We start from the raw sequence: 18,195 nt of genomic DNA on the forward strand, positions 1-18,195 counted from the left end.
AGAGGAGCCAGGTGTCTCCGATGAGAGCGATGGAGGCGATCTGTCATTCCTGGATCCACGCCAACGAAGGCATGATAAACGGTTGCAGCAGTTGAGGAGGCGTGCCAGGGATTAGGCTGAGTCACTGGACCACACCCCAGAAACTATATAAGAGAGTGTGGTGGCCATTTAAGACTCTGTGACGGACAAAAACTAACTCTGGCTAGTCACTTGAACAACGCTTAAAGCTGCCGAAAGGTTTCTTGTTTGGAACTGGACTATTTGCAATTTGTATGTATTTTCTGTTTATCTGATGAAGTAAAGCCCTTGGCAGTCGATGCTCGTATAGCTGCCAAGTTTTAGATAACAACCTGTGTGCGTGCCAAGTGCTTTCTTAACCCTCGGCTGACTGTGTTTGTGTGTGTGTGGAGACGGGGACAGAACACAAACATAGATGCATACTATAAGTCTAAGTGCCATTACTAACTGCTATTGCTATGCACAGTCTGTTTCATTGGCTAATAGCTTAATGGGCAGCAAGTTCCTCTAGTCTAGCCCAAATCTCCATCCTCAGTTGCAGCCTTTCTGGTTTTAGGTTTACAACTTCCTTCCCAAGAAGATTTACCTCTTCTCCGATGACCTCTTTTTGGATGAAACCAATCTTCATCCCTGTCCTGCAGAACAACCATTCAGGGCTGAAAACATTGGCATCCCACCAAATTTTTTCCCTGGAGATGGGGATTCTTACAACATATTCAGGGTAAGCATCAAAGCTATGATTCCCCACATGGGAGATGCTCTCATTAGATAAGGAGAAATGCCTAGTAGGTTCTCTGCTGAGCTGAAGTAGACTTCTGGTATCTTCCTGGGCAGATCCATATAGATAGTTTCCTTGCAGGATCCAAACTGGGTTGGTCACCAGGACCAGAGGTTTCATCTTCCGAACTCTCGGTCTCGTGCTGGAGCCCATCCTCAGGAAACTAGCATACATTCTGGTAGAGAGGTTCCCTGAAGATGGGCTCCAGAATGAGTCCGAAAGCTCGGAAGACAAAATCAGATTGGATCCTGCAACATTATCCTGGGACACGTATATTCGCCTTCATTCGTGATATACTTTCCTTATTTTCTCAATGGTTTGTCATTTCTAATCAGCTGCCCTGGGATTTAATCTGACCTTATAAGTGGTCCTCAGTTTATGTCCATAATTGAGGCCCAAAATTCTATTGCTAAGTGAGACATTTGTTAAGTGAGTTTTGCCCCATTTTATTACTTTTCTTGCTACAGTTGTTAAATGGATCACTGCACCAAGAGTTAAGAGTTGTAGTGGCACAGTGGTTAGAATGCAGTACTGCAGGCTAACTCACTGTTTACTCCAGGAGTTTGATTCTGAGCAGCTCAAGGTTGACTCAGCATTCCATCCTTCCGAGAGCCGTAAAATGAGGACCCAGATTGTTGGGGAAAATAGGCTGACTCTGTAAACCTCTCAGTGAGAGCTGTAAAGCACTGTGAAGCGGTATATAACTCTAAGTGCTATTGCTATTGCTATCAGCCAAGAGCTGCCACCAGCTAAAACAGGTCTGTCAAACTGGCGGCCCGCAGATTGGATGCGTCATACCCCAGCTCCACAAAGGGAAAAACCTGGGTCTTCGGAGAGGGGCAGCATATAAATTGAATAAATAAATAAATAAACATCGTGATACTTGCCGAGACATCATGTGACACAATCGAATTTGACATCTGTATGCGAAGACTTCTCTCCCACTGCTTCTCTGCTACAGACCCATCAAAGTATTGGCTTTCTGGCTATAGATGGCTAACAGATGCCAATTTCCATCTGTTCCTTGTCTGTTCCTTTAAGTGCCACCCAAATGAGCAGCAATATGTACAGAGGATGCAGCCACAGGTGGGATTCAGCCGCTTCGGACTGGTTCGGGCAAACTGGTTGCTAAATTTTTGTGCAGTTTGGAGAACCAGCTAATCGCCCCACTCTTCCCCTCCCCTCCCAGTCACTACTTATCTCACCTTGCCCGCCTTGGCCACGGCATAGCAACTGCTGCTCTCTGGCTCCATCAGTTGCTAACTCGCTTGCCTCAACCACGTGGCCACTGCAGCCCAGCCCACTTGCGTGCCTTCGCCCCGGCCTCCCACGTGGCCCAGTTCCCTGCCAAGCCATCCTTCGCCATTCTCCGCTGCCTCCCACGTGGCCCAGCTACCTACCTGCCTGTCTGGTAAGCCTTCCTTTGCCTCTTTGTTGATGTGACTGGCCAGCTGCCACCTCTTTGCCAACACAAACGGCCTGCCACTGCCGTCACTTTGCCAGTGCGAACAGCCTGCCGCCCCCACCTCTTTACTGACCCAAACCGCCACAGCCTCTTTGCCTGCACAAATGCTCTGCTGCCACCGCTTTGCCAGCCCAAACCGTTGCCACCGCCTCTTTGCCGGGCTGAACCAAGGCAGTAGTAGCGGAAGGCTGTTCACGTCAGCAAACAGGCAGCGGCTGCAGACTGTTTGTGCTGGCAAAGAGGCAACAGCTGCAGGCAATTTGGAGCAGCAAAGAGGAGGCGGCAGTAGGCCAGAGTTGTGCGCAGCTGCACCAACAAAGGCCAGAAGTAGCTGCCCTCCGTTTCCTGCTGCAAAAACCTTTTAAAAACCCTGATTGTCGGGCAGCGAGACCCAGCAAGAGATGAGGCATCAGAGAATCACCATTGCTATTGCTGCACAAAGGTAAGTCTAAGGATCTGGCTATCGCCACTGCTGCTTCGGCCCACCTATGCCGCCCCACCTATGCCACCCCACCTTGCCGTGAGTGACATCAAGTTGGCCATGCCCACTCAGTCACATGACTCCCCTCAGCCATGCCCACCCAGTCATTAGGAAGAACCGGTTATTAAATTAGTTGAATCCCACCACTGGATGCAGCATTATGAAAAAAAAAAAATACTGTAGAAAGTTTGGCCAATAATATATTCCTTATGGTTGGGTATATTAGAATGTACTGAAAATAAACATTGATCATCATTTTTCATGAGCAGAAAGGACTGTTCCTCAATGGCTCTTTGCTTTATCTGGTAGGACTTCGGCTTGAGCATTTTTACCAACACCAAGCTACGTAACCCGCGTTTCTGCTCTGGAGGATTCATCCCCGGTAAGACCTGGAATGGGGAGAAAGTGATAAGGAAAGGGATCTTTTACAATTGAGCTACTTCCAGGATTGATGCTGGAACTCTTTCATGGATGGAGACCCCGATAGTTGAGATTTGATCCCAAATGCCTCTGTTCCACTGAGAGGGCTGAGAGGGAGTGTTCCTTTGTTGCAGGAATTGGCCATGTCTAGTCTAATGAAAAGAAGGACTAGGGTTAACATGATAGCTGTCTTCCAATATTTGAGGGGCTGCCATAGAGAAGAAGGGGGAGGTCAACCTATTCTCTAAAGCATTTGAGGGCAGGACAAGAATCAATATTGCTTAGCGCATTGTAAGACGCCCTGAGTCTCCGGAGAAGGACGGCATATAAATCAAATTAAAAAAAAAAATGGATGAAAACTAATCAAGGAGAGGACCAACCTAGAAATGAGGAGCTCTTTCCCAACAGTTAGCACAATTAACCAGTGGAACTGCTTGCCTTCAGAAGTTGTGGGTTCTCCATCACTGGAGATTTTAAAGAAGAGATTGGCCAACCACGTGTCTGAAATGGTATAGGTAGGATCTTCTGCTTCAGCAGCAGGTAGAAGACCTCCAAGGTCCCTTCCAGCTCTGTTGTTTCATTTTTCTGTACCCTAGAATCCACATTATCTGCACCATGTCATTGTTACAAATGATGTCACCACATGGACAATGCCACTTACTTTCTCTTGATGTCCCCAAACCTTTGTCCTGAACTCTCTTAAGCAATTGAGAAGAGCCATGGTGGCGCAATGGTTAGAATGCAGTATTGCAGGCTAATTCTGCTGACTTCCAGCAATTCGATTCTGACCAGTTCAAGGTTGACTCAGCCTTCCATCCTTCTGAGGTCGGTAAAAATGAGGACCCAGATTGTTGGGGGCAATATGTTGACTCTGTAAACCGCTTAGAGATGGCTGTAAAGCACTGTGAAGCGGTATATAAATCTAAGTGCTATTGCTATTCCTGACTTGTTGAGGACCCAAATCCTGACTTGTACAGAGACATGTATCAGAGGGCAGCGGCAGAAACCAAAATCATGAATAAATATAAAGCAATAGATTCTCCTCCCATTGAAGCATCAATAGGCTAAAAAAGCCCACCGCTAAGCAAAATATAATTCACAGGGTTAGTGTTAAGAAAAAACCCCTCAGTAAAAAGATATTTGAGGAAACATTTTTTTTAAAGTCAAGATGGCAAGCAGACCTGCATGTGTGAAGTCTGTCCCTTTTTTATGTCTGCCAATATCAAGAGGTGTGACTTTGATCACCCAATTGGAGCCACCATCTTGTCAGAAACTGAGTTCCTCCCCCCACACCCCGAATCGCATCACATTAGATGCTGAGGTTAAGTGAGGGGAGGAATTGAGAGGTTGATATTAATTAGAATGGAATGGAATTAGAATGGAATGGAGTAGAACAGAACAGAATAGTTCATTTGACCAAGTATGACTAGACACACAAGGAATTTGTCTCCGGTATAAAAGCTCTCAATGAACATGCAAAGCAACAGAGTAATAATAATCATAATAGGTAAAAAGGTTAAATCATGGCAACTGGACCGAAGTTTACTAAACTGAGATGTTTCATTACTCATCCAAGTTTAACTCCTTCTGTCACAAGGAAACTTTTGGTTTAGGCATAGAGTCAAAGAGTAATTGAGTAGGACTTTGGTCCATTTGACATGATTTTTTACATACTTTTGCTCCGGATGATTGAGTCTTCATTTACATATTGCCTTTTATTTTTGGGAGAAACCCCTGCAAGAGTTAGTACAATCCAATGACTCTCTGACTCTATGCCTAATCAAAAATTTTCATTTTGACAGGAGTTATTTGGATGAGTAATGAAATCTCTCCGTTTAATATATTTTGGTCTAGTTTCCATGATTTGACCTTTTTTACATACTTTTGGCCTGGATGATTGAATCTTCATTTACATAATAATCACAATACGATGCCAATAAGAACGGGCAGTAGAAAATATGAAAAGGATAATAATAACACCACAGCCATACAACATGAGTCAATATACTTAGACATCTAACAACACTGTTTTAATTGAGGGGTTGATAGTAACCATCACAAGGAGGGTGGAGCTTACAGGGAGATTCCCCAAGTGATGTAAACATCCCAGGTGGTTTGAACTCTGGTGCAGAGTTCCATGAAACAAAGAAAGTGGAAAGGTTGAGGCTTCCAGGGGTGAAATTAGGACATCGTTCCCTCGTTGTCCAATTGTCTGGAAGCCTCCAGTCATCCGCCATGAATTTATGCAGTCAAAGACCAAAACTGGACCTGAGAGGGGAGGGACTAGTATCCTTTGACTACAACTCATCAAATGGCTTTCTTTCTGTGTTACAGTGATGGAATTCAGGCCTGGAGGTGCATTAATGCCTGGAGGGCCTCCAGGTATTGGTGGTCAGGGTTTCGCTCCCCCCCCGGGAGTTGGCGGTATGGCAGCCCCTGGAGTGGCTTTTGGTGTTGGTAGTGCTCTTCCACGGCTTCCCACTCCTCAGGTTGAAGCTGCCCCTAAAAGGACACCTCGGCGCTTCTTTCCTGAAACGTGGATATGGGACCTGGTTATTTTAAAGTAAGTGGATGAGACAGTTTAAGAGATTCCCCTGGAGACCAATTTCTCCAACCTAGGGGAGCTTCCAGGCATGGCTATTCATCCTGTGTCAGTCTGGCCCCAGCTACTCCCTAGGAAAGAAAGACTCTTGACTCCATAGGTTGTAGAGAAAAGGTATTTTTATTAGAGATGCTGAGGGCAGAATGGATGAGGCAAGCTCTACAGAAAAATTGTGCGAAAATTGTATATTGAAAGCAATTCCCAATCAGGCTCTGTTCCGATGTTTTGGGAACTCGGTGTTTCAGGTGCCAGTATAAATTCCTTTCCCAGGTTTGGCGTCCTTGAAGCTCAGCAGATGCCTCAGCAGATGGCTAACAGATGGCACCTCTGTTAGTGTCCATACTCCCCAATTTCCCATAGCATCCTTTCACACCTTCAGTACACTTCTGTTCTGTCCCCGTCGCATGCACACACACAAACAGACAGCCAGGAGTTAATGAATCAAACAGTCAGGAATTCCTTTAAGATAACAGTCTTGGCAGTGAACCATGAACTGCTTGCCAAGAGATTTTACTCACTAAGGGAGGTTTTTTCTCCTCAGTCTGATATATCAAATTAATTCCTCAAAGCAAAGAATTGTCAAAGTCCAGTCCGAAGAAATCCAAAAAGAGATTCTAACAGGGTTCTAGAAACACGATATGACTTCCGAGCTTTTCAATTTGTTCGTCACAAGGCCTGAATAGCCGACACACCCCCTTTTATCCCTTGTGGGGTGTGGTCCAGTGACTCAGCTCAATCTCTGGCCCGCCCATGCCTCTTTCTCTGCTGCGCGCGCTTATCCTTCTGACGCTGTCTGGGATCCAGCCAACACTCATCCCCCTCGCTCTCTATCTGTGGCTGCTCCGAAGTGCCTCGCTTCTGGCATATCTCTTGGCCTTCGGAGGAAACCTGAGACATTGCCAGAGAGGAGGATCCTGAAGAGGGAGGCCTTGCCAAATCCTCTTCTTCACCTTCTGAGTCCTCTCCCTCTGTTAGGACAGGCTCGGGGGTCAGAGTCATAACAACTTCCTTTCCCAGACGCCCTCTTCTCCTTGGTTATGGCAGTTGCTAGCAAGCTTCAAAGACAGTGAAGACAAGCAGCTGATATCTTGATTGTAATACTGATTTTTTTTTAAAAAAATACAAGTAGTCCTCAACGTATGACCACAATTGAGCCCAAAATATATGTTGTTAAGTGGGTCTCTGCAGTTGTTAAATTAGTAACACAGTTGTTAAGTGAATCTGGCTTCCCCATTGACTTTGCTTGTCAGAAGGTGATTATGTGATCCTGGGACCCTGTAACAGTCATAAATGTGAGCCCAACATTTCTGTTGCTAAGCAAGGCAGTTAAGTGAATTTTGCCCCATTTTACAACTTGTTAGTTAGTGACATGGTTGTTAAGTGAATCTGGCGTCCCTGTTGATAGTGCTTGTCTGAAGGTCATGAAAGGGGATCGCATGACCCTGGGACACCACGTCATAAATATGAGCCAATTGCGAAGTGTCCAAATTTTGACCGCAAGCGTGAAAAATGGACATAAGCCACTTTTTTCACTGCTGTTGTAATGTGGAATGGTCAATAAACAAATGGTTGTAAATCGAGGACTACCTGTGGTGGATTGCTTCCTTCACTTTCTATTCTCTTGTGTCCTTCAGTGGTTCTCAAGGAAACAGCCATTCTCAAGTCCATCGTTCTAGTAGAAAGAGTGATGTATCTGAAGAACCCAAAGAGATTGCTCTTCCTGTGACCATCCCGGACACTATCACCAAATGGAAAGCCGGAGCTTTCTGCCTTTCAGCAGACACAGGCTTTGGCCTGGCCCAGCCCGCTTTTCTGAAGGCCTTCCAGCCCTTCTTCATTGAACTCACCTTGCCTTACTCCGTGGTGCGAGGAGAAGCCTTCCCACTCAAGGCTACCGTCTTCTCCTACCTGACTTACTGCATCCGGGTAAGGAACTTTTAATGGCTGCTGTGGGACCTTCCCTTTGTATTCTTGAAATTGCTTGGTCCTCTTTCTCTGCCCAAGTCTATTTGCTCCAACTCAGAATAACAGAGTTGGAAGAGACCTTGGAGGTCTTCCAGTTCAACCTCCCTCTTCTAGCAGGAACCTAGATCATTCTGGACAAATGGCTGTGTATTTCTCTCACTCTGATTTTTGCCAGAGAACTGGCTTTCAATACTTCTTTTCCTTTAATACATTAGTTCAAGCTTGATGATTTTATGATGTTTGAACTTCAACTTCCAGAATTCCCCAGCCAGCAAATTGAAGTCCACTCAATTTAAAGTTGCTGAGTTTGAAAACACTACTCTAGCAGATACTTTTCTATGGAAAATTACAGCCATGACAGTAATGAGTGTATATGGGGAAATGAACTAGAACTTACAGAGGGAGTGTAGGTTGTACCCAGAAGATTGTGGTTTGTTTGTTTTTTTAAATTTGATTTATATGCCGCCCTTCTCCGCAGACTCAGAGCGGTTTACAATGCGCTAAGCAATAGCCTTCATACTTTTGTATATTTATACAAAGTCAGCTTATTGCCCCCACAACTGGGTCCTCAATTTACCTACCTTAGAAAGGATGGAAGGCTGAGTCAACCTTGAGCCTTGGTGAGATTCGAACCTGCAGTAATTGCAGGCAGCTGGTTAATAACAGGGTGCTTTAGACCACTGTACTATCAAGGCTCTTAAAGGTTGACTTTACCATTAGCCAGAATGGGGTTGATCCCCATTTTTGAGTTCTTTAATTGCCCATTTTACCAAGAATAGCAAAGAGAAGCTTGTTGGATTCCTACCTCAAGTACTAGAATAAGAGTTTTGAACATGCTGTACATTATCTCATTCATTCATTTATTCATATATGTATGTATGTATGTGTATGTGTATAGGGGAGATGGTGGCATAAAAATCCAATAAACAAACAAACAAATATTCAAACACTATCACAGATGTTAAAAACTTAACAAATACATAAAAGCAAAATTGGGGGAGAAGAACATTCATCTACTCATAGTATGACCATTGTGCAAGCTCCCCATGGGATCTCCAATGTTGCTGAAGACACAATGATTTCAGGGCCTTTTGAAAGGCTCACAGGGGCCTCATGGGAAATGATGATTATGAGCTTTTCTCGGCACTGCGGTGGGGATGTATAGCTTTCCCATTGAATTATTATTTTTTCCAAATGGACAGGTCAGAATATCTCTGACTCCTTCTGCTGACTTTGAGGCATCTTCTATGGAGAAGGAGGAGGATTCCTATTGTATCTGTGCAAATGGAAGAAAAACAGTGTCATGGATGATGACCCCTAAAATTCTAGGTAAGTGGTAACTCTAATAGTGGAGCCATTACTTAGAAGATGATCTTTTCCCTCCATGTGTAAAGTAAATCAAGGAGCAGAATTTTAATTATATCATTTCCTCCTAAGGATTGTAATGTATGTGTTGAGCGTCAAGGATGCGATTAGGACAATGATGCACAGTGGGAGTGATGGAATTAGTGGGGTTCGGGAAGGCGAAATGTGGGCAGACAAGACATCGCACAGCCAACACCTCGGTGGCAATGAGAACACCCCTGAAACAAGCCAATGACATCATGGGACTGTGACAGCGGGATAGATAGGCGGGGAATTCAAACCGACCACACAGCAGCTGAGTGCAATGAGAAGGACACTGATGGCAAGGAACCAGAAGACCTATAAAATGGAGCGGAGCGGTTGATCGCTCAGCTCCGACTTTATTCCGTTCCAGCAGATCCGGCATTTACTAAGATCTGTCGTGTAACTTTAATTAAACCGGGTTTGATGCACATCTCATGTGTGTGTGTGTATAACTCACCCAGAGCCAGCACAGGCAGTCAAGAAGTGCCGAGAGAATGTGAGAAAGACCTTGGGAGACTGGGCAAAGAGACACTGCCTAGGGAACGGTCAGCTAGGAGACTGCAACACCCACAGGAGTACAGAAGGCAGGGCAAGAGGCTCAGAAGAGACCCTCTCTAGTTTCCTGGGCTGTAAAGGAGACAGTGGGAGATCTGTACTTTCAAACTTGCAAGATTCTACTAATGTAGATTTACGTAGAATAGAATTAGCGCATCAGGTTGTGTTTCCTGTCTGATCTACCTAGTAAGGTTGATATCAGTCGTACAAGTCTGAAAGTTCAATTCTCCCGCTGTCTTCTTTACATCCTGTGAAACTAGGGAGGGTCTCTTCTGATCCTCTTGCATCTCCCCACTATCCAGCTGCAGGCTCTGCTGTCCCTTATCTAACCATACTCTTGGCAAGGTCTCTGTGCTCAATCTACAATATAAAAGTAGCATATTGTAATAAGATGAACCATTTTTGTTCCAGGGGAGATAAACCTCACAGCAAGTGCAGAGGCTGTGACCTCAAACCAGCTCTGCGGGAATGAAGTAGTGGAAGTGCCCACCATTGGAAACAAAGACGTCGTGATCAAGTCATTATTAGTTGAGGTATGTGGGATGCTTTAAACCCAGGCTGGGTAATGAGACGACACAGACTTCTGTGTAAAGTGATGGTGGATATCTGTGCTAAATGTCAGAGATGATTCTGAGGAAAATACTAACAGTCAGCTATTTATCCCAGTTAGTAGAGTTTTCCAGGTCAAGAAAAGAAGCTGTGAGATCACCCATCTGAGCTCTTGAGTGCTGCTCCTTGGGAGAAGTCTGGCAAGATCTGAAGGGTTCTTGTCAGTGACCCGTTTAACTCTCTCCCCCCCACCCCTCGCGCTTTTCGCTTTTTTCTCCTTTGGATTACAAATGTTACAATAGAAAGCATGGCTAGTATAAGAAAGGCAACCAAAGTGACAGAAATGTCTACAACAAAAAGGGGATCTTTTTAGAAAGCCAGCAAATGACAGAAAAAGGGATTAGTCCAGATTTTACATAAAAAGTTTGAGGAATTAGGAAGAATATAACTTTATCAGTTAATGGGAAACTGACTAATTTAAGAGAGGGAATGGAAGAGATTTGCAATCATTGGGGGGAAAAGGTGGATAAAAAACTAAAGCAGAGGTGTCAAACTCAAGGCCTGGGGCCCAGATCCGGCCCACGGGGTGCTTAGATCTGGCCTGCGGGGCCGCCCTGGAAACACGAAGGATTGGCCCCTGGTGCCTCTGCCAGTAAAAACAGAGCTCACGAGAGTCATACACAGCCTTCCTGAGCTCTCTTTTCGCTTGCAGAGGGTTGTAGGCGGTTGTCGTAGACAAAAACGGAGGTTGGGAGCCTTTTTTCACTGGCAGAGCGCTCGGGCCACTGCAGGCGCCCCCAACATGAGTGATGTTGAGCTGGCCACACCCACCACAGTCATGCCCACGCCTGCCCCCTGAGGTCAAACACAACCCTGATGCAGCCCTCAATGAAATTGAGTTTGACACCCCTAAATTAGAAGATTCTAGCAATTTTTTTTGAGACGTTAAAAAGAATAAAGTAAAATTAAAAACTTTAAAAAGTAAAATAAAAATTTAATAAAGCAGAAATGACTAACAGAGGTGGAAAAGGCCCTAGATAATGTGGCTTTTTTGGAATTAAGAAACAAGAAATTCAGACTGAGGGCAGTGCAAGAACATGGTGAATTTGAAAAGACTCATAGCAGATTGCTCTACAGCAGGGGTATCAATCTCAAACTGAAAACAGATATTATCTTTGCAATAGTGGTGAACATCCTCGGGTGTAGGATGAGGATGAAGGTTCGTTCTCCGAGCTTGTGGGTTGATTGGTTAATGAAACTACCAGGCTGGGTAACAAAACTCCCCTAAACTCCACTGAAGATGTTACCTAGCCTGGTAATGAAACATTCAGAAACCAAACCACAAGCTCGGAGAGCGAACCTTCATTCTCAGAAATTATCTTGTTAGGAAACAATACAAAGCAATTCTATTTTGACCTATCCAGTGATATGAATTCTAAATGCTCCTCTTGATGGTTCACCTCTCGTTTTCACTGGCAGAACGCTCGCTCTGCATTTCCTCTTGGTGCTCGTCTACTTAACTCAAATGTTATGTCCATAGCGATTTTTCTAAATGATTCTAACACTCCTGTTTATCTCTCCCTTTTTCTTTCCCTTCCTGTTCCTGTGAAGCCTGAAGGGATAGAGAAAGAAGTGGTGTTCAACTCTCTTCTCTGTGCACCAGGTATGTTGCCCATGTAGTGTAAGGACCAGCTTCTCCCCCACTTCCAAGAAAGTACGAACTCTCGAGAATTTTGTATTTCAAAAAGGAACCTTTTATTGAAAGGGATGAACGCAAGTCAAAACTCAAAGCAGGCTCTGGGGTCCCTCAGGGCATTCAGTTCAGGATAAAGGAAATTAGGAACCCCCTCCCCACCTTCCAATGTGGATTCCAACCAATCTGCTGGTGTGAATACGAATTGCACCAACCTCTCTGAGAAACAGATATGAAGAGCTTCTCAGGGTCATCTTACAATCCACTTGTTCCCCACCCCCTTCCCTTTCATTTCCCGAGGTGTGAGAATTCTCCAGGCATTCCTGGTGCCAGGCAATGGTTATAAATCAGGATAAAGTTTATACAAAGAGGATCAGGTAAGAAATTGGATACTTAGGACACATAGGAAAATAACTAAATGTGGCAACTCCAAATCCCACCCCCCTTCTTCCACGAAGAATGGCAGATCTGACATGTAGACACAGATATTAACTTACTCTAAATGCTCTTAAAAAAAAAAACAACCTCCATCAAAAGATCACCACCTCCCCAACTCAGGCATTCATGAAAGCCTAGATGAGAGGAAGGAGTGGGGAAAGGATATAAATATTGGATGTGGTCTCTTGAACAATTTGATTCCTGCTAAAATCCCTATTGCAGCTCAACCTTCTAAGCAGAACGTGCATCAAGAGTCGAGTTAGAAAAGTAACTCCATGATCAAAGTGTTGTTTTTCTTTTATAGGAGAACCCGAGTCCAAATCTTTTCCTCTGATGTTACCGGAGAATGTTGTAGAAGGCTCAGCCAGGGCCTCCTTTTGTGTGCTGGGTAAGTGAGATACCATGGTACTCATTTTGGAAATTAATTCTGTCCTTGGGTACTCCCATATAAGGTCACTGGGTCAATCTGGAAGCTGCTCCAATTCCATATAGAAGTAGTCCTTGATTTACCACAAAGGTGCTTTTTCAAGAGGCAACTGGACTTTCTGGTTTTTCTTTGAAGATGTTTCGCTTCTCATCTAAGAAACTTCTTCAGCTCTGACTGGATGGTGGGGGATGGAAAGATTTATACTTCTTGCAGACAGCTTTTCATTTGCATCCTTTTAGCAGGTTGTTAAGGTTATCTGGATGTTTATCTGTGACATCAGGGTCACCTGAGTGGTACAAATTGGTGTGGAGCCTTCTTGCAGAACTGTTGAAAGGACTGTGTTGTAGATTGGAGATAGCTGATGTTGTATCCCTTCCCCTCTGTTGAGAGAGGGCTGTTCAATTTTGACATAGATGGACTCTTTGACCCCTCTTTCAAACCAGTGGTCCTCTCTGTCCAAAATATGGACTTTGTTGTCTTCAAAAGAGTGGCATGTGTCTCAGGAGTGGGTTCTAAAATTTTTTACTACCGGCTCTGTGGGCGTGGCTTATTTCATGGGGGTGGCTTGATGGTCATGTGACAATTCTTTAGGATTTGGCAGAGGTACTGGTCTACCAGGCTTTTAACTGCTTGCAGAGCTGTACCCGTCTACCCATTTATTTTTGCAGGCACTGGTCTACCCATTTATTTTTGCAGGCACTGGTCTACTCATGTATTTTTGCAGGCACTGGTCTACCCATTTATTTTTGCAGGCACCGGTCTACTCATTTGTTTTTGGAGGCACCGGTCTACCACCAAACCGCTTTTTAACACTGATCAACTGTAGGGCGGCCCTTTGAAGCCCCGCGGCAAGAGTTTAAACAGTTTTTTTCCTTATAGCCCATCAGCTGGGACTCAGGAGGCAGCAATAGATTGGGGGTGGGGCCAAATAAAAGGTAAGAATAATGTGTGGGAGGGGCGGGAGGGCAGAACCAGTTCAGTGATGTCATACGTCACCGCTACTGGCTCGGCGGAACTGGGCTGAATCGGGAGGAACCCACCACTGGTGTGTCTTTTAAATGCAGATGGACTTCTGAAACTAGTCCTGATGTGTTCGTTATCCTATGTTGTGCCATGCATTTATCACAATTCAAAAGATTGGCAACTGAGTCATATTTATGATAGTTGCAGTGCCCTAGGGTCGTGTGTTCAGCTTTTGCGACCTTCTGACAAGCAAAATCAATGGAGAGGACAGAATCACTTAACAACCATGTCACTAACTTAAGAACTGCAGTGATTCACTTAACAACTGTGGCACGAAAATATCTCATTTATCAATGGAAATTTTGGGCTCAATTGTGGTCATAAATTGAGGATTACCTGTATGGTCCATGATTGACAGTTTTACATTAAGCCTGAGCTGGGTGCTTTCTAAGCCAACCCCGGCACTAATTCACTTAACAATTCTGGCAAGAAATGTCATGAAAAGGGCAAAATTCACTTAGCTCAGCATCATAAATTTTGGACTCAATTATGGTTGTAGATTGAGGACTACCTGTATTCCAGCATGTTGGATAGTCATTATGGTTGGCAGTTTTAGGGCATCGGATTAAATGTAAGGACCTGCCTCAGCTATCTCTTTAGGAAAGCATGACTCTTGAAACAATTGGCATTTCAAAAGGAACTTTTATGGAGAGAAAGTGATTGCACAGAGTTCAGATGGAATCAGAAGTTCCCACTCAAAGCATTAAGCTATTCTTCCCATTCAAACCCCACCCCCGGTCCACTAGTAGCCAATACAGTGCCTCAAAAGTGTTTTGAGAACTCTGAGGTGTTAGGTTGATAACGGTTCATCCTCAGGATGTTGTGACCTTGGTAATAGGCTAGAACTGGCTGGGAGACATCCATCATGTCGACTTGGTCCCCTTCCCTAAATCCCACTCATTACAGCAAAAGCAAAAGCATGCAAAGACTCTTGCCCCAGATGACAATCCCTTCTCCCTCAGAATAACAGCGTTCTAGCAGGGACCTGACACAAGGCTGGGTAGATTTCTCTGGATATTCAAACAGTGACATCTTTTGAGGGGGGAATCAAAGTTGGCATGATCCTTTCTATTATATGTCCTCTTCTTTCCCTTTCTCAGGAGACATTTTAGGAGGAGCAATAAAGAACCTCCATCAGCTTCTCAAGATGCCCTATGGCTGTGGGGAGCAGAACATGGCCCTCTTTGCCCCCAATATCTACATCCTGAACTATCTCAAAAAGACTGGACAACTGACAGAGGAGATCAAATCCAAGGCCGTCGGATACTTAGAGGCTGGTGAGAAGCATCTCACAGGAATTTTCCTCTCTTTTTCTCTACTGCAGTTGGGAACTTTCAAAGGCTCGATCGACAGATCAGTCACTGGTATTGATAGAGGAGACTGTAAATTGGACAGATTAGATTGACTGAGACATTTGGAACCTTTCCAGATGTTGGGAACAAGAGACATTAGTAATATAGAGAACCTTTTGGTGTACGCTGACCTAGAAACCAGGAGACTGTGAGTTCTAGTACTGCCTGAGCATGAAAGAATGACTGAATGATTTTGGGTTAGTCACTCTCTTTTGGCTCAACTCACCTCAAAAGGTTGGTTAGGAAAAATAGAAAAGTGTTATGGGGGGAGATAAAACAAGGAAGGAGTATGATGTATATTTGCCCTTTTGAATTCCTTATAAAAAAGTAGTAAATGAAGGATTACAATCGAATGAATGTATGAATGAAATATTGCTCAATGTCTTGCTCTTCTGGACAATCCATTGTCCTGCAATAGCAGAGAATAGAATAACAGAGTTGGAAGGGACCTTGGAGATCTTCTAGTCCAAACCCCTGCTCAAGCAGGAAACCCTGTACCATTTCAGACAAATGGTTATCCAATCTCTTCTTAAAAACTTCCAGTGTTGGACCATTCATGGAAGCAAGTTGTTCCACTGATTAATTGTTCTGTTATAGAAGAATTAGAATGAATTACAATGTAAATATGTAAGTGATGTTGAGTGTTTATGCAAAGAGAAAAGAGGGTTATAAATGTAATTGGTGACTGAGGCTCTGGATAGGATTGCACCTATGTGAACTCTCCTCACCCGTAGACCTTTCTGCCGTCTGTGGTACAATATACAGAGGAACTGTTTCATCAGACATTCCTTCCGTGTGACATCTCGGTGTTGTCTCCAATGGTTCTTCTTTTTGTTATTTATTCTGTCTTCGTTCTCATCGAATCAATTACAACAATTCATCACCAACAAAATATTCTGATTATGGCATTTTTATATATAACTATTAATTTACTTATTTGTATTTCTTTTCTAACCAATAGTAAAATTGATTCCATATGAAGTATTCTGAATCTTCTCTTTAATCATCAAAGTCAATCTATTCATTTCTGTACAATCTAATTTTTTTTTATTACTTCTCCTTCCAAAGGTTTTTTTTTTTTTTTTAATTTGATTTATATGCCGCCCTTCTCCGGAGACTCAGGGCGGCTTACAATGCGTTAAGCAATAGCCTTCATACTTTGGTATGTTTTATACAAAGTCAGCTTATTGCCCCCACAAACTGGGTCCTCATTTCACCTACCTTAGAAAGGATGGAAGGCTGAGTCAACCTTGAGCCTTGGAGAGATTCGAACCAGCAGAAATTGCAGGCAGCTGTGTTAATTACAGGGTGCACTAAACCCCTGTACTATCAAGGCTCTATTCTCTCTGCTTTCCAGTGTTGTGCATAAACAATCCTTGCAGCCGTTATTACATGTATAATCAAATGGATATTTTCTTTGCTAATTTTTTCTGGCAGGATACCCAATAGGAACAGTTCTGGTTTTAAATCAATACGTTGTTGTATCATTTCTTCCAGCCATATCTTAATTGTATTCCAATAATTTTTTGCTTCTGGACATGTCCACCACATATAGTAATAAGAACCTGGTAACTGGCGACATTTCCAACATTTAGCTGATTTATCTTTAAACATTTTTGCCAGTTTCTCAGGGGGCATATGCCATCTATAAAACATTTTATATTGATTTTCCTTATATGCAGTGGACATTGTTAATTTATAATTCCTTTCCCATAGCTGTTGCCATTTATCTAGATCTATTGAATGTCCAAAATTCTTTGCCCAGGCTATCATTGTTTCCTTTACTTGTTCCTCCTCCAGTTCAATGCCTAGTAAAAACTTATAGATCTTTTTAATTAATTTATCCACTGTTCCCATGAGTATCCAGGATGGGATCATAAAGGGAACCTTTGGAAGAGGTCGTGGTGTAGTCAAGCATACTGAATAATATTCCAAATTTAATTTGGAGATTCAAAGCCAGTTTGGCTCAATTTCTAAGTCAAACTGACTTTTGGAAATGAATCACAAACTTGAACGGAATATTTCACTTGGGTTTGGAAACGCACATGCTGCTCAGCTCACCTCTAAATTTCCTCTTCCACTTCAGGCTATCAAAGGCAACTGAACTACAAGCATCCCGATGGTTCTTACAGCGCTTTTGGAAAAGGTTCAGAGGAAGGGAACACTTGGTAAGATTTCTTTGTTCCTAAGGTCGTGTTTCTCAAACTTTCTACGGTGATGGACTAACCAAATCAACATTCAGAAAATTCAAGAGCCATAAAGGAGAATATTTATAGCTCAGGGTTGACGTGAAGGGTCCGTGGGGCTCTCCCGTTTTTCTTGCAGATGTTTCTTTATCCTGACAAGGTAACATCATCAGTTCTGGTAAGGAGTGGTGTTTACTGTCAGTTTATATTCTGGTGTCTTGCTTGTCTGTGGGGGTGGGTTGGTTTTAGAGATTGAAAAGAAACACGATAACCATACCAAGTGGAAGCATACTCAGGAATGGTTAAATAGTGAAGATAATTGCCTATAACTGTGCAATCATCACATTGCTGGCGAAAAGGGGGGTTTTGACTGCCTAGTTATAGCTGCCCTCCTAACTTTCCTTCCTTCTTTCAATGGGTTCTTCAATCCCAAAATAGCCAAAGATTATAGGAGCTTGGGAACTAGAAAAAGAAAAATGAGGTTCTCCTTTGCTCTGGGCTGTTTTATAGGCTGACGGCTTTTGTACTGAAATCTTTTGCTCGGGCGAGATCCATAATCTTTGTGGAAGACAAGCACATCAACGATGCCCAGAACTCGCTGACACTAAGGCAGGAGAATACTGGATGCTTTCGGAGTACCGGATCTCTTTTTAACAATGCCCTCAAGGTACAAGAGGCGGGTGGGAGAAAACGGCGACGTATCTTTCGAAATGAGAGTTGGGTATATTGGGAATACTTGACTTGCAACCACAATTGGGGCTGGAATTTTGGACCTTAAATGAGATAGCCACTAAACAAGTCATCACATGATCGACCTGATTTTACGACCATTTTTACCGTGCTTGTTAAACGAA

General features: G+C 43.6%; 1 protein-coding gene across 1 annotated transcript in view; it reads left to right on the forward strand.

The window, feature by feature from the left end:
- LOC117670021 (pregnancy zone protein-like) overlaps positions 1–18,195 on the forward strand; it is an 82,290-nt gene that overhangs the window by 47,097 nt on the left and 16,998 nt on the right. Inside the window, exons 16-26 of the mRNA XM_034424876.3 lie at positions 575–739; positions 3,052–3,124; positions 5,497–5,725; positions 7,399–7,690; positions 8,932–9,058; positions 10,085–10,206; positions 11,834–11,885; positions 12,658–12,741; positions 14,904–15,080; positions 17,242–17,323; positions 17,852–18,008. Coding sequence (XP_034280767.2) covers positions 575–739; positions 3,052–3,124; positions 5,497–5,725; positions 7,399–7,690; positions 8,932–9,058; positions 10,085–10,206; positions 11,834–11,885; positions 12,658–12,741; positions 14,904–15,080; positions 17,242–17,323; positions 17,852–18,008 — 1,560 coding nt within the window. The remainder of the gene's footprint in view (positions 1–574; positions 740–3,051; positions 3,125–5,496; positions 5,726–7,398; positions 7,691–8,931; positions 9,059–10,084; positions 10,207–11,833; positions 11,886–12,657; positions 12,742–14,903; positions 15,081–17,241; positions 17,324–17,851; positions 18,009–18,195) is intronic.

This window comes from Pantherophis guttatus, chromosome 2 (genome assembly GCF_059756535.1).
Source record: "Pantherophis guttatus breed Tessera chromosome 2, ASM5975653v1, whole genome shotgun sequence".
NCBI lineage: Eukaryota > Metazoa > Chordata > Lepidosauria > Squamata > Colubridae > Pantherophis > Pantherophis guttatus.